We start from the raw sequence: 16,345 nt of genomic DNA, 5'->3' as shown, positions 1-16,345 counted from the left end.
TTTGAAAAACTTGACACTTAGGTGTAAAAAAGTGTGTTTAAAGGTTAACAAACTTCCACTAATAATATGTCACAGTAAAAATTGCAATGCTTTTTGTTTATTAAACAGTCATATTTATCTATTGGGTAGCAGTAATGTCAACTTCCTTTTTAAGTGCAGCGTAGCAGTATCCTTTCTTAGCTTGAAAAATCGTCTGCTTTTATTGTTAGTTGTCATCGGCAGGTGACCATTATAAATTCGAGAATATTATTGATTGACTTGATTAAGGAAATTTGCCTAGATATTTCGAGTAGGCATACTTGTCGTTCGATTTTTCTGCCTCACTTAGCTTGTTGTAGACCGCTTGTTATTATCATTTTGTAAATAACCCATGTGCCTGTTCTTGACAATTTGCATAAAACATATCGCTTTTAATGTGCGCCAGCTATATATCATGACCATGACACGATTTATTAAGTAAACAACGACCTTAGATATACACAACCGAACTAGGTATTTTTAATTCTAGATTACACTGTACATCTGAATATCTGTGTAGGAAAGGGGTGTCTGACGGCACAGCCAACGATTACAAGCTATTTACACTTACGTTGAACGCAATTATCATGTGCCTCCCATAGGTCTAAGACAAACCATAAGGAGGTTAGAGGAAATTACACTGGTGGCACTATAAACTCATTGCATAATATGGAAAGGTTCACAGGCGGATTGCTTCTTATGTATATTAGGACCTAATAACATTTTTTTTTTTTTATGGTAAACGCTCTTTATCAGAAACTCTGCATATCATAAAACGAGACACCGTAATTTCGTTCGTTCAAAAAAAATTTAAACATATATGTTTATATAAGCAAAGAAATGCAATTCAACTGTATCAGTCAAAGCTGTACTATACATAGCTATACTATAAACCATATAACAACTGAGTTGACAAGTAAACTGTCATACTCTCTGAAAAACTTCGTATCAAGGAACGATCTTCTGAGCACGTGACCTTAGTCTGATATGATGCACTGACATTTGGTATTAAGTATTATTCGTGTAGCTACCACAGCGACACTAAATTGACGATAGCACTATACGCATCCGCAGGTATCTATTCTAAATAATCTAAGGAAGACTATTTGATGTGTTATTTTTTGGATAAAGCCCCCGTCTATACGGTTATGCCCTGCGCTCACCAATTATTTAGACTTGCATGACATCTAAACCATATAAGTTCTTCACAGATCTTACGTCAACCCTCCTCGTACAATTGGAGGGGCCGCGACACACGCCTAATCTCGGAGCCGTCTTTAACTGGTTCGTCTAGGCCCGGGGTCAAATGCGTAACTTAGAGCTATGCTGTTTGTCAACTTGCACTTTTTTTACAAATTTCCCATTAAATTATGACGAATCGAAACGCTCAATTATGAGTCAGTTCGCAGAAGCTATAGGTATCATCTTTTCAGCAACAACAGTACATGTCTTGACCAGGTATTATTCACTGATAACAACAAATCATTAGACGAATTTATTACCTTCGGAAATAGTAGATATTGCACCAGAGAAACAAAAGAAATCGAATAGGTTTATCGTACTTCATACACAAACCGCAGTACTGGATGTTAAAATCGAACCATTCATACGTCGAGGTAGATGCGTGCCGTCATTTAGCAGACATTTATTTAAAGCCAAAATTTTACAATTAAGGGATTATTAGCTTCGCTAAACTTAGCTATTTTTATGGTTTTTAAAAGATATTATATATTATACGTATCAAATTCTTGTTAAGAAAGGAACCGTTCATTTAAAATAATATACTAGTATCGGAAAAACAAATCTTTACTTAAAAACACTATTTTAGTGTGAATCAATATGATTTTGAACCTCTATTTTACCCATCTCGCCTGATAGCATCGAGAGCTTCAGTATGAAACGCAATTTTTTGTCCAGGACTGAAACATTCCAGCTGAGTGAAGCATCACCGTCACTTCGTTTTCGTATCATACAATATTTCTTCGTTTAAGATACATAGATGCACCTCGAGGTGCAAAAGATTACTCTCAGACCTGTGGCACTCTTGGTTCCCCATATAATCTCAATTTATAACTGTTTCTTGCCAAACCCAACTTGTAATAGATTTGGATTATTTCATCTATATTTGTTGACCTATTTTCCTATTTTTATAGGTTATTCGAAAGTTACTTCAAGCGTCATCGAGATGTAATGTCTTTTTCTGGTGACGGGTGTGTCGTCAGCTTCCTCTTGTTTTTGAACTGTTGGAAACCCAAATTTCATATCGTCTTCTGCAAGACCGCAGAAGTCGATGTAACAACTGCTTGTCAATTGTACATAGCAACTGTTGTGCTACGATAGAGGCACATGTATGCGTCGGCGACAATCTTCTTTACGAGTGGCGGAAGACTGCGATCATCAGGATGAGCTTCGAGTCTTTCTGGCGATAGCCATTCGTAAATTTCATCAAAGCTGACCACCTCAGGGATGTTATTTTGACCTGTAAAAGAAATATATCAGATGTATAGGTAAGAAGAAAACACATGAAAAACCGAGAATCTAACCTTCGAATCGAGCAACTAAAATTCCTGTTGCCATAAACCGTGCCAATACATGCCAATAAATGGCTTGCTTTATTAGTTTGCTTGTTTTTCTAAGCAGTGCAGCACTTTCACAGTAAGTTTAAGGCTTTTCTTGAATACTATAAGGAGCTTGTCAATTTCTTTATGCTAATATCTAGTCGATTTGATAATTTGACTAATAAACATTTTTCAGAAACAAAATACAGCTGCGGTCCTTAAGTATTAACAAATTAAGTTCTTCCTGTTTAGGTAACTTCAGATATACACAATAAAAACGTAACGGCAAACTATATAAATTAAGCTCGACTTCAATGGAATTAAACAGGTTCTACTGTACGTATCTGAAGTACTGAGCCAAACCTCTGCCGCTTCGGAATTGCTACATCTTATCCACTCTAAGGCACTGTAGCGAGTATGTATTATGAGTAGATTTCTGAATAAACTACTAAGTTTAATTTCAAATTACTGAGAACTTGCAAGAGATCAACTTTTTATTTAGCGTGTGCGGGTAGTACGAATCGAATCAGAGATGACATGAGATAGATTAATGATACGGCTTCCACAGATCTACAATCAGGGCATAGCCGACTATACGTAACTAAGGTAAATAAATGCCCCTTCGACAAGCACAACCACCCTGTAAATCTGAAGTAGACAACTGCTAAAGGCAACTCAAGGAGACATTTTCTCTAAAGATGCCCTCGCAAGGAAATAAAACCTAGCAAAATGCCACTGTACAGCTTGGTACAACGGCAGGTTGCTACTATAGCAATTGCAAAATATCAATAATAAAGCACGGAGTAATTTGTCGTGGCAGTTTGCGTTTTTCGCAACCTGCCATAGTACGTTAGTTATAAACAAAATTACAATGCAATTTAAAACGCTTACTTGATTAACTACTAAGGAAAGCTCTTCAATAAGCGGATAAAGCGAAATTTTCTTCTTAATCAGGCTCTTGTTGTTCAAATAGATTTAGGAGTTATTTGTAATACCAAGTTTGCACAAGCTGGTTTTTCTGAACAGTCAGACATTTTTCGCAATTATTCCTTTTCCACAAGTTGTAATAAGCTTTTTTTCTCCAAAGTAAGTTGATAGCACCTCATAAATACATCAATACGATGAAGAGTGAAGACTGTAGCGAACAGCAATTACAATACAGCATATTTTAGGTAAATAAAGCTTATCACAGTTGCAATCTCCGACGCGTCTTGTTAGATTGTAACTTAAGTCTTCTTCTCTTTCAATTATTTAACATCAATATTCAGATTCTCAATTATAAGGAAATGCGTGAAAGGGGCGTATTCTTAGGATATAGGTTATCCACCTCATATTGTAGGTGGTTTGTTATTTCAACGTAGTCCTTTTTTGTAATGCTGTGAACTGATTTTTCCATAAAGCTAATTATTGCTGACAGGTTGTTATGGTGTGCATTTATTATATATGAACGGCAAAAAAGCTTACATTTCAATGAAGCATTCAAAAAGCCGCTCTGAAATGCGGCGCAAGTTCTCCGACAAGCTTGAAAATTAAATAACGTTTAAGCTAGTTGGATTAGAATGGTTGCTTTTCACATGTGTTTACGTTTATTTTTTACACATTTGTCCCAGCACCCTGGCAGCTTCTGGACAGCCATCCATGTTCTTCTATGCAATCGATGGCTGCTTCGAACAAATCGATAGTGGGATACGCTTGCCCAGCAATTGCCCTCTTTAGCGCATGAAAAGCCCCCAGTCACGTGAACTTAGATTGGAAAAATAAGCCAATTGAAGTCAACGTTGGATATCTGCTTGTTCAATCCAGTATAACTGAGGTATGGCGATTGGGTGTGTAATCAAATTTTGTATTTTCGATTGTCGCACCAATAGCCCTTGAAGGAAGTCGGGATAGCAAGCTGAATTCAGTATCCTATTTCTACCGAGTATTTCATAATATTAGAAGCCTTTGACACTTATTAAAGGTGCTACAGTCATCTTATATCCAAATCTAATCGACATCGCCACCGAGCTCGATTTCTCTTTCAAGCTATGCCATTCTCTCGCTTGGTCTCCCTCCGGCCGGCCGCAAAGCTTGAGCTACGATTCGTTCGTAGCAACTGCATGCTTCAAACGGAGTTTTCATTAAAAAAGTCGCAGATTGCGCGCGTAATATACTTCGCGCCTTACCAACTAATGGGAAACCCGTTTTTACTCAGTTTTAATATTTTTAGTATTCTTGTTATGCATCTGTAATACGTTACACGTGAAATATCAATTTTAATCGACTATAAATTTCAAGCTCTGCTTTTGTGAAAAACCTCCTCGATGGTGGCAATGCGTTTGTACTTTTTGGGTTTCGACATCTGCTTGTCGAACATACTGTGCTTTCGTTTCAGGCCTCCTTGCCTAATGCGTTTATCATCGTTTAATAAATTTCCGTAACGCTGTGACCTTCAAATAACGAAAGCTTGATTACGAAGCATTGATTTTCGAGACAAAAAGATGTTTTTCCTTCTGTACTTATAGCTCTTGAAGAACTCAACCGGTTTTCATATGTTTCTAGAAGATCTGAGTATACACTAAGTAAACTTTAAGAATCAAAACTACGCGTTTCTTTTCAAAGCGTTTGCTTCAAAATTCAAGCGGTTTCTATGTACAAGTTTCTAGAAAACCGGACTATTTACTGACTGAATTTCGTCTGCTGGCGGCGCGTAGTTTAAAAAATATTAACTTTGGGAATCATTTAGATCCGCTTGTAAAATTCCGATATATATACTATTGGGTCAAAAAAGTACCCGCAATTTGGCAACTATACATTTCACAGTCGTCCAAATTTCAGTTGTACGCTTCAAAATCAGTCATAAAAATAGACCTCGACGCTACTTTGGTTTTTCTTGGATGTTTTCGATCCCAAAAAATTATGCGACAAAAATCGTGTGAGGTGTCTAACTTTACTACGAGCTTCTTGAACGTAATTCGGCTATTTCCCAGCATGAGTACTTTCGCTTTTCCCATGATTGCTCTGCACTTGCTGAGACAAGTTGTTCGCACTAGAGTGTGTTTTTCTCGTCCCTCGCAGAATCGATAGTACCATACGTAGACTAGACGTTAAGTCATAGCCCGGTTCGTAAAGCGTTCCACATAATTTTTATTTCCCAGAAAAACAAAACACGACCGGAGGCCATACACTTCAAAATTCTTGTAAAACACGAAAAAAGAACGTTGGAATGACCCAAAATTGTGTCGGTGAATCATTAACCTGCATGTCAGCGATCGAGGCGCCTACCAAACGTGACTCTAAACAATGTTGGTAAGTCAGTGTAACGCCATAGGCTTGGCTGATGTCTTTCAACCAATAAAAGCCGAGAGTTTCCTTTAATGTTTTCTTGACCCGATAATTTATTCGTAAGTTGTATTGTATCCTCTTAAAATCATCATATCAAGAATCCTTTTAAATAATCCATTGCTAAAAAGTATATAAAGCTCACAATGAAAACTAACTCCCTTAACTGGTCAGGAACAGACGAAGCCGCTCGAACACGTACCTTGCCGATCTGCCATTGAATCGAAGAATACCCATGGGCTTGTTGCCTGGTGGCCACACTTTACAAATGCAACGTAATGGCTCGTCTCAATACACAGCAAAGCAAATAGCTCCATAAAATGACGCGGAAGATGTTTCGTCGAAGAGAAGTCTTGGAATCCTGCGGAAACAGTCAGACGCCGCTTAGCACTGCCCCGATGCGTTGGCATCCTTAAGTGAGTCCTGAAAGCATTGACACAAGTCAACAAGCCAGTGGGCAAATAGGTTCACTATAATAAGCACAAAAGCATCTAAAATCTACGCTAGATAGCGCATCATGTACACTTCACGCATATGACACATACAGCGATACTACATAATTAACGTAAACAATGAAAATGACCATGAAGTCATATAAAAATTAAGAAGAACTTTTAGAAGTAGTTTGGATATCGTCATGTTACATACATTTGTTACAAAAATATAAAGTTAATTCGACCAATGTGCAATATAAATAAAATGACGCTGATAAAAACCAAAATTTGATCCGGGATCTGTTCAATTCAGCGTTTCGTGATTTCAGACACCGTACGCGTGATTAACCTGAGAATGCTGAAAACAAACCGATTGTAACAGGCGTCACAGAAAGTGCTCCGTTCAATAGCTTTTACGTGCGTGTAGCAATCAGGGCATTCGACTTGTGCGAGGCCCGCGCAAACGTGACATGGCCGTGGCGAATTTGCCAACAGGTCTGTCATGTCTAGCTGAAGGCTCGGTATAACTCGGGGATACACCTGTATATATAGAAACCAAAATTTTTTTGTTACTTAATGCCTACATGAAGTCTACATCCACAATAACGTTGCTGAATATAAGCTATGTAGAAGCTGACTCAAAGAAAATGGTCTCCTGAAAAATATCTCTAATTTTTTTCAATTGGTTATCAATAAATTATTATTGCTACGTTCAAGTGGAATATCAGTGATCATTAGTGTCGAGCTAACCACGAAACTGTTTTTATCCGACGAAAAAGAACCTATAACTTATAGTATTTACTCTAAGCAATAAACACCAACAAAAACTGGCCCATACGATCTACGAAACGGCTGATATCGCGATGATAAGGGCATCTGAAGTATTAGAGTAATTTTTAGTTACCTTGAACTGTCGTCCAAAACGCGGCATCTGAACAATGAAAACAGATGGAAGTTGCCGTAATTTTAGGTCTTGATGGAAAAAGCTCTGCTCCAGTATCTGCTGAAACCATGGAATGCCTAGACCGTCATCCTTTTCAACAAACAATTGGTATAGATGCGCGGATTGGCCCGAACTCAGCTGTAAGAATGGTTCCACCTTGAAATAACATGAAAAACCAGCCGTTAACATTTGCTGAGAAGGGAGTGAATTGACGTCGTTCAGGCACGACGATAGCAGATTTTCGTAGGCTACAAAGTGTTTGTAGGCTAATGAGTTTCATAAAATGGTCATTTTAAGCATACTTTTTCTACTGCATCTTCATCACTTTGGTTCTGTACCTGCAGCATTTGGGTCAAACAATTTAAGAACTCTTCGGGGTCCTTTTCCTCACAAGTGAGACCTGATACAGAGCCTAACTTGTCAAGTAGTTCACGCAACTTCATCACCTGTGCGGCACCAACGAAGCGATGAGCCCGAAGGCAATTTACAATGTCCTCTTTCAAGACCTGTCAACATAATAACAAAACGTTAGGGCACTAGTTACATAACAATGGGCTATTACACATACCTGAGTCTTTTTGTATCGTACGTTATACTTACTAGCAAGCTAACTAAGCCTTAACCCTCCAAATGTTACAGCATTTCTAGCCTTTCTTTGCTTTGAGTTTTCCTGAGTCCTTTGTCTTTGAATGACATAGACTATTTGGCCAGCAGATGTATCGAACATGACAACAAATAAACCGCTATTTACTTTTTGAACTTGGTCGTATTCTGGAATGTCACCGTCCTCACGTGGTCGATTGATAATAAAATCGAATACAGACGTTGCCGTAAACATAGCAAACAAAGTGGCATCGAGATAACATGAATTGTGGTGGCCCTGTGAAGGAAAAAGACCCAAATACAAAGCGAATTTGTTATAGTACTAAACAAAGTGTTGAAAAAACAGTTTTATCCTAGCTTAATCGACTGCTGTTCACAAGGGTGTAAAATCATCCAAGTTGTCAACGTTGCAAGGTGTTATATATATATATATATATATATATATATATATATATATATATAATCTGACCTAGCGATTAAGAAGTCAAGCGTAACTCAATGAAGCGTTCGTGTTAAGACACGCGCACGTAGTTATAAGCCTTGCTTTTGCAAAAATTTCACGCTCCGCCTCGTCCATGTGACCCATAATTATTCGCTTCGTCGCTTACCTGGATACCCTTACAGCGGCCGACAAGATGGGAAAGGTCTTTGGTACCAATGATAAACAGAGGCGGAAAGTCTCCAGGAAGCGGATCGTACACCATGTTCTGGAAACGGATAAATCAAGCAATTCAGTTATTTATTTGCAACAATTTCATGAACAACTAACAACCAAATTAACAGCTTCTGTTTACGTGAAAGTAATAATAGTGCTTTAAAAACTCACATCTCAAGCTCGGTAACGTATTATAGCAAAGCATATTATTCTGACAGGCGTTGGTGATTCACTACATGTTGTTCAGTGAACAATCCAACGTTATCTATTAGCGACTCACGCACCAACAGTTGATTATCGTGAGCGTCATGGTGTGGAGTTTCATCCAGAAGCGCCATCTGTTGGATGCGCTCATCGGGCACACACTGCTCTGGACGGGCAAACAATCCTTTGCCCTGCTCACATTCAAAGTACCATGCGTCGTGTAAATATCCTGATTGAAAGCCGTAATCGTCCATTTCCAACCCAAGCATCGGCTCGTCATTTATATAACCGGTCCATCTGACGACACCGTACGCCATACTACCAACACCTTCCGATCCAGGCCGACCGGACCCCACCGTTTCGGGCGGCAACATCACCCCCACCAAAGACCCTATCTCAAAGACAAAGTCATCTGAAAAATAATGCGATATGCACACAATTCTGAATCACGCTAAGTGATTGGGTCCATCTACATGGACGCTAGGTAAATTCGCCACAAGAAATCGAAAAATCTTCAATTTTTAAACCGAGTTCAAGCGATTTTAGCTCAAATATAAATCGCAGGTACCAAACAATAAAAAAAGAGCCCTAATTAATAAATCGAATTGCTCTTACCATAAGGAATTTGAAGGTTGCCACTGGTGTCAGCTCGCTCAATGGGCGATCGGTGATCTCCTGCAACAAACATTGCAACGTATTAGTAGAAAATAGTTCGTCTGAAACAACACAAGATGCAGCAATATAAAGTAGGACAAAACAAGAAAACGGCTTAATTATTCAAGTGTATTAGAAATCAATGCACACCTTTGCACCTGATCCGTTTTTAAGCCCACTTCAATCTATACATACCATCTTGTCTGACCATTCGTGATTCCATAGGTATGGTGGTATCGATGGTGTTCTCATCTGGATATTCCATTTCCGTCAGTGATGCAACGAGTAGCCGCTCTTCACAAAGCTGAGCGCCAGGGGGTTTCGATGTTTGGAGTCTATTATTTCTTGTTTGAAGAGGAGAGTTGATGTAAAATTGATTTAGGATAGGTGATTGAGCTTGTACACCAATGTTATTATAACCAGCAAAACTATAAGGAGATACCATAGCACTATTTCCGGCGGACTGCGATGAGGCCGCTGCTGGTAGCTGATTATAATGATTTTCAGCCTCAAAAACTCTTGAGGCTCCTCGTTTCATATGAATAAGAGGTGGTGGATATTGTTCAAACAGTGGCTCCGTGTATTTTTGCTGTTGCTCAAGTTGTATTTGTAGAAGTCGCATTTTTTCCTCCAGCTCCTCCTGATTCTTCTGTAGCTTTTTTAGCTGCTCGCTCTGCTGATTGATAATTTGCTGTTGTTTATTCGAAGTTCCTTTAAGCGATGCTTGTTCTGGTGCCGAACCACTGAACAATTTTGTTTGTTCGTCTCGGGAGGTTCTTTGTTTTGCTGGTACTAGAGGCGGTTCAGAGACCATTGTCCCAAGGGCTTTCCGAGGCGGTGAAATACGATACAAATTTTGGGATGGGGGTAATACCAGGGGTAAACCGTCATCGCAACCCCAGTTACCCTTTCGGTCTCTGCAGTCTGATTCGTTCATTGGTGGACTTTTAGCTCTGCTTCGACGGCGTTCCTGCGTTTTACTTAGCGCGCCACTGAAAAACGTCTGCGAAACACTAGACGATGGCTGGCCGCCATCGTCCGTGATTTTAACAAAATCGTCTTCTTCTCCGCTGTCTGCCTCAAGCATAAGATCGAAATGTTTGTCAAACTCTTCAAAGATCGCACTTTCAGTATTGTTAGCCTTCCCGTAGTCGCCAATGCGGCCGTACGTGCTTAACTCTTCAATACTTTCAGCATCAAACATGCCAACTTTTTTCGTCTCCGAAGAACTGCTCAGTATGTTCTCAAGTTTTTCCATCGTTGATTCCCGTTTGATTGACGAGTACCTTGTAGGTTTCTCTGAAAGTGATGTATTGCTTCTCGATGGGGATAGTTCACCTGAATCGTCGTTTCCGAAACCGCCCCCTGTTGGTAATCGTCTTAATGAGCCACTTTTGTTAAGTCGTTTTTTTAAACTCGATAGGAGACTTTGGATCTGCTCCTGAAGATCACGAGTGCTATCCCTCATATCGTCTCGTGTAACAGAGTGTTGTCGACTAGCATGGGCGGATCGAGTGCCTCGTTTTGATCGAGCTGGCCTTCGCGGCACATCGTCTTGAGATTTAGCAGAAGACGAATTTCTGCCAGCTGGTGGCAAGGTGTTTAACAACGGTCTGAACTTAGACAGCGGCAACAGAGAAGAGATTTCCGTTGCAGGTGACAAAGGTCTCGGTGCTGATGATTTTGGGCTTCTGGGCGGAGTGACGCACACTAGCGTTGGAGTTGGATAAATAGGAATCGGAGAAGGTCGCAAGGGCAACGCTGTGTACTGAGAATTACCTCGAGAATTCGAGGGCAAATCGGTGCTGAACTGAAGTTCCATGTTATCGGTAGCCTTCCGCGGGAAAGTTGGCGTTGAATCAAAGGAAGCAGTCCGTGAAAAACGGGCCACCGGCGCATAAGCTGTGCTAAAAGAACTGTGGAGCTCAGTAAACGGAGATTCTAACGGTTGTGGTTTAACGGGGACACTTCGCGACGTGGCTTCAATGAAACCATTGCTAATTTCAGAACTTGTCAATGTAGCAGCGTCTTTCTGTGGAAGCGGTGCACTTACTTCTAGCGGCTCAACAAACTTAAAACTAAAATCTTTTACCTTGGTAGAACAAAGAGGAACAACGGGTTTGGTGTCATCGGATAGAGCAGTACCATCATTCTTAATGATCCTAAATTTAGTTCCATCAGCTCTGCAAATGTTTTCATTAAACCCGGATGATACTTGTTTTCGCTGAGAATCGTTATTAACTAAAGTGTGGATATTCGAATGTAATTCGTGATTGGTTATTTTCGCTGGTTTTGTTTCATCGAGAACCGACTTTATCAGTTCCATCTCCCGCGGTTGGGGTAAAGGAATTTCGACGGGACATTCTAACGCCATTCGTAACTCGCTTCTCGACTCTGATTCTTGCTTCTTTTCACGTTCCTTTTCCGCCATCCGCTCCATAGATATCTTCCATTGTCGAGCACGATTTGGAGGCGGCCGCCTCTTTGATAGATAAGAAGAATCGTATGAATCATTCAAATAATGCACCGGGCTGTAACTCGCCGTTTTCTTCAATGGCTTAGCAGCAAAAACATTATCACCCATATAACTTGTACTTCTTTGCAACACAAGAGGCTTACCAGGCTCATTTCGGTAAAAAATACTCAAGTCATGGCTATGCCGTTTATTTGGGTTCAACAGGAGCAATTCTTGCTGACGGAGTTGTTCGGAAGGCGAATGTCTAGGCGTAGATTCTGCGGAATTTGCACGCTCCTCCTGTCTAGTGGGGGTCAACTCCCGGTCCGTTTCAAACGCGCTCTGGTATTCATCCGCCGTAAGATCGTCGTATGCGTCCATATAAAATGAGGCCAGTGACGCTGTGTCTGTTTCACGAGCTGAGTAAAAGCTCTCGGCTCCTGGACTGTTCTTGCGAGTTTGGCAATATAGATCCATAGCGTATTTCGAAAATTTTCTCAGTGTTTCTAGCAAGAAACGGTTATAGCAATAAATAACCACTCACTTTACGAACTATACAAATAACTCATTAACAATATATATCACTCCGAAGTGCGCCAAACGAGCACTCGATATACTCGTAAAATGACAACATAGCATAGGATTCATCACATATTATAATCATCATATGCAATATGTAGCAGCGGGTGCGCCCGTAAAATGGTCCACTACCCAGATCACCTGGCCACGGAGATAACCAGTTGGTCAGGCCGGGGCTAAGCATGAGTTTCCTGCCAAGGAAAGATCTAGGCCACAGCACATAAAAGAACCGGTAGCTGCAACAAGAACCTCGCGATGCGAAATTAGCCTTTTTCGATCGAAGGACCAACTACGACTAGTGCATGCGACGCACTCATGATCTTTCGGCTCAGCGCCGATGATGCTCTCAGAGCAGATGCTAATCGCAGGCCAAGACGCTGCCGCCGCTCAGTGTTATTGTCGGCTCCCTGCCGACTCTGTTGGGGACCCTGTGAGGAAACAGGCGGTGCGTTATGGCCTTCTGAGAGAGGAGAACTGTTCTATTATCGCAGCGACTAAGCACTAACCGTAATTTTTTTGTGTGTGGCCATCGAAAACTGCGATTGAGCAGTCTAGCGAAGAAAAATAGCGTCATTAATTAGACTGGATACAGTCGATACAACTCGCTAACACTGAGGGGGTTAGTAACAGCCAGCAATTGTTATCTAACAATGCGTAGAGTAAAAGACGCAAATATTAAGCTAAAGTTACTTGAAACTTTGTGTGCCGGCAGTCAGTACCGGCGAATACTAACCATATTTACAGAAAACGCAACTTGCTTCTGAAATATTGATTGAACAACACCTTGAAGATTCCATAAGAGACGGACTAACTACGAAAATAATAAGTGCAGTTTATTCTTTGGGGATATTTCACATGGTGGGTATTAATTGATAGAATTTGTCTGACAGAACGGCCAATAATACTCTGTTTAGCCTCGATCTGTTTAGAAGAGCCACTTAACAAAGTGGTCTGTCCCCGTGCTGAGAATGTTGCACAACTGCATGCACCTCCAGAGCGTAAATTAATGTGGTCTAATTAAGCATTCAGTCAATGGTAATGGGTTCCGCAAATGTTTCTGGCACCTTACGTATTAGAAAAGAATGCACAAATTCGAATGTTTATACAGCACGTGTTGTCTTTGTCAAAATTATCATCAGCGTCGCTTTCCACTGACAAGGTCAAATAAACAAATTTCACCGCCTGGTACCGTATAGAATATCCCGCGCTATTTTGTCAGATCTCATTCTCCTTTCGAATAAAAATTGCACCTACTACAAATTATTTCAACAAACAGTTATTATTTGGCATTTACGCAGTTAATGTTCTACTAATTCGATACCCGACAAACTGCGAGCGGCCCACCCATAAGGATTGTTTCAGCTTGACCGGGTTAGAAGTAAACCCCTTGCTACTTGTTTAATTAGTGACATATTAATGCTCAGCAAATAACGATACTAGCAGTATTTTCAAATAGAAATAAAACATCTGTCTCAAAATCTCCAGTTTAAACTTGTTGTTAATACAAAATGCAGCCGATTTTTGTCTCTGTGAAAAAGCGAAGCCGTTGGTAAGCTGAGCTTTGTGACGACATTAACAAAGCTTTCACAAAACTGATATATAAAATTCGTGCTATACATCGTTGGATATTAAAAGCAGTCTTAATTCAGAATTCCTCAAATCATTTTACCTATATATGCCTTTATAAGGATAATTCTACTATACTATATTCCTCATTAGAGACGTTTTTGAACAATTGTAGGGTTCTATTCTACCTGTACACACCGTTTGAGTGCATGACCGTCTTGCTCATACTGCTATTATGACTGCTTCCAGAAAAGGTCGTGTTCGATGTTGTAGTTGTTCCGGATACGTTTGATGAAGCTGCTATCACCTCAGCAGTTCCCCGGCCACCGATCAGTTTTTCCACTAAGGCCACTTGCTGAACAGCCGAACTAGGCGAAATAGTCACGCCGGTCATTACACCTGTAGACTTTATACTCCCACTGCCGCCTGAGGACCGCTTACCGTCCTGTAATAGCGGTAATGACAGTCATGTATGTACATAGGAAAAGTATCACTTTTTATGATAAAAGGACAACGATGATCAAAAATGTAATAGTAGTAGCAGGGACGCGTGAACTTATTCTCAGTGTGTAGGACTGGCAAGTTTCACAAGAAAATGCTGCCTCGATTTGCTTTTAAAAGATAGGTAAAATCATAGTATAAGGATATTTCTTACGTTTTGTCATATTTCTATCACTAAAATTGGGCAAACCAGTCGGCGTGCCAGAATATTATCGGTACTAGAAAATACATCAGATTCTTTAGCATTCTCAATATATAGACTTGTTTCGGTTTTGCGAAATAAATACCATGCATGGATTTCGTCCACCTCAAAACACACAAACACCTGACGTTGAAATAAACTTTTGTAGAATTCCTATCGGCTCAATACATTAAGCAAAATCATTTGTTATTGTTACATTAATAAAAATTAAAAATAATATGCTAATTGCCTATAGAAGCTGCAATCCGTCAGTGGGCAAGCCAAGTTTTTTAGCTAAAAATTATCATTGACTCAGGTGGTGCTGTGAAAATAAAAATAGGTGAAAAATACGCCGGATATTATAAATATAAGAACGACTCAATTCGTTGAAACCCATAACAAAGGTTATTGAATATTGGAAGCGGTTACAATTGAAAATATATAGATGTGAAAGCAATATATGTTTCCGAAAGCACTGTCTAGAAGAGACGTATTATTTTACAAAGGAAAGATGAAACACGACACATTCTAGAATCGCCATGTACCAACAATCTATATACATTATTCGCCTTTTCGAGGCAATGCTACGTCACACGATCAAGATGTAATGTTTACAAAATGATAACTACTTTCACGTCTATACCGAATTTAACGATCACCACCTGTCCAACTTTGCGCTGTTCGATTTAATCGATGAAAAAAATGTCGCCATTGGCTCGGTTCGTTTTGAATAGAATGCAAGAGCAACTGGCTATGATCGAGTGACATCGTCCTAAAGGTTGTTTGTAATTAACTCACCATGGCTACAAAGGGACTTGAGGTCTCAAATCACCGCGGACCTCTCCTTGCTAAAGCCATGACACGGTCTTCGACACGGGCGAGGATTAAAATGCACGAGACGAAAAAATACTCAAGATGAAATGTATGAGCCTAACATAAATCAACCTGGTTCTTCCCTCTGCCAAGTAATCTTAATTTACCGTCAATTTACTGTTAATCGAGTTTTCATCACTTTTTTCATAAGCTCACTAATGCACAAACATCGACAATACATATATGTCGATCGATGGCCAATTCAGCATATAGTCACAGATTTTCCTCACAGCTGGAGAATTTACCGTCTATGTCTTTCTCGTCGATTTTCACCCGATCAAACTTTTATGGTAAGAAAGCAACCGCCCACGCTGCAGTAGAAAGTGGATTTGGAAATCTTGTTGTTCAAACTAAGGCAAAAAGAACAATCTTGAGTGCTAATAAAAACAGTCGTTGTAATCTACGTCTTCAACTGGGCTGCCTTTATATATTAGAACGTTTTGCAGTATATAACCAAGACTTAAATGCAATGTTCTTATGAATTTTTGGCTCCTTGCCAATATAGTTATTCGTTCGGCGTGTTAATAGAAACGCAAAAAATCAGTCGGTTATTTTCAATCAGCGTTTACTACCGTGACCATGACACTACTAAATGTCAAATGGCTTCACTATGCCATCTTCCTCTGTTCACACGAAATTGATTTGGGTGAAAACGCAACATCTTCATTTGACAGGAGTCAGCTGGTCGCGATTTCGAAACCACCCAGCGCTTCTCTCGTTCTAACTCTCTTTTAGATGTTGTTATTATTGTAGTTAGGCTTTTGAGCAAGAGACCAGATATCATATAGATAAACCGAGTT

At 39.9% G+C, this 16,345-nt stretch overlaps 2 protein-coding genes across 13 annotated transcripts in view; one reads left to right on the top strand and one right to left on the bottom strand.

The window, feature by feature from the left end:
• LOC111245821 (uncharacterized) overlaps positions 1 to 16,345 on the top strand; it is a 45,190-nt gene that overhangs the window by 16,438 nt on the left and 12,407 nt on the right. For 5 of the 9 annotated variants that reach the window (XR_015320801.1, XR_015320800.1, XR_015320797.1 and 2 more), the window contains 3 exons: positions 5,714 to 5,864; positions 6,072 to 6,313; positions 14,240 to 14,460. The gene's annotated coding sequence lies outside the window, so the exon portion shown is untranslated. Of the gene's footprint in view, positions 1 to 5,713; positions 5,865 to 6,071; positions 6,314 to 6,644; positions 7,054 to 14,239; positions 14,461 to 16,345 lie in introns of those variants that run through there. The other 4 variants (XR_015320798.1, XR_015320803.1, XR_015320802.1 and 1 more) reach the window with 4 other exon arrangements.
• On the bottom strand, positions 66 to 16,302 carry CYLD (ubiquitin carboxyl-terminal hydrolase CYLD). Of its 4 annotated transcripts, none has more exons than XM_022791290.2 (12): positions 15,791 to 16,302; positions 15,471 to 15,538; positions 14,189 to 14,435; positions 9,352 to 9,411; positions 8,817 to 9,148; positions 8,486 to 8,584; positions 8,026 to 8,154; positions 7,613 to 7,780; positions 7,236 to 7,430; positions 6,702 to 6,871; positions 6,100 to 6,320; positions 66 to 2,497 (listed from the first exon to the last, which is right to left on the bottom strand). In XM_022791290.2, exons 2-12 carry the CDS (start codon positions 15,471 to 15,473, stop codon positions 2,325 to 2,327), a joined length of 1,797 nt encoding a protein of 598 aa, XP_022647025.1. In that variant the 5' UTR covers positions 15,474 to 15,538; positions 15,791 to 16,302; the 3' UTR covers positions 66 to 2,324. The 4 variants fall into 4 exon arrangements, with proteins under 4 accessions (XP_022647025.1, XP_086835922.1, XP_022647026.1 ...); XM_086979796.1 differs by having other exon boundaries at positions 16,118 to 16,302; XM_022791291.2 differs by lacking the exons at positions 15,471 to 15,538; positions 15,791 to 16,302 and adding an exon at positions 14,779 to 15,372.

This window comes from Varroa destructor, unplaced genomic scaffold, assembly GCF_002443255.2.
Source record: "Varroa destructor unplaced genomic scaffold, Vdes_3.0 BEIS01000002.1, whole genome shotgun sequence".
NCBI lineage: Eukaryota > Metazoa > Arthropoda > Arachnida > Mesostigmata > Varroidae > Varroa > Varroa destructor.
The sequence above is the reverse complement of the archived record's forward strand: the minus strand, read 5'-3'. Positions and strand labels throughout refer to the sequence as shown.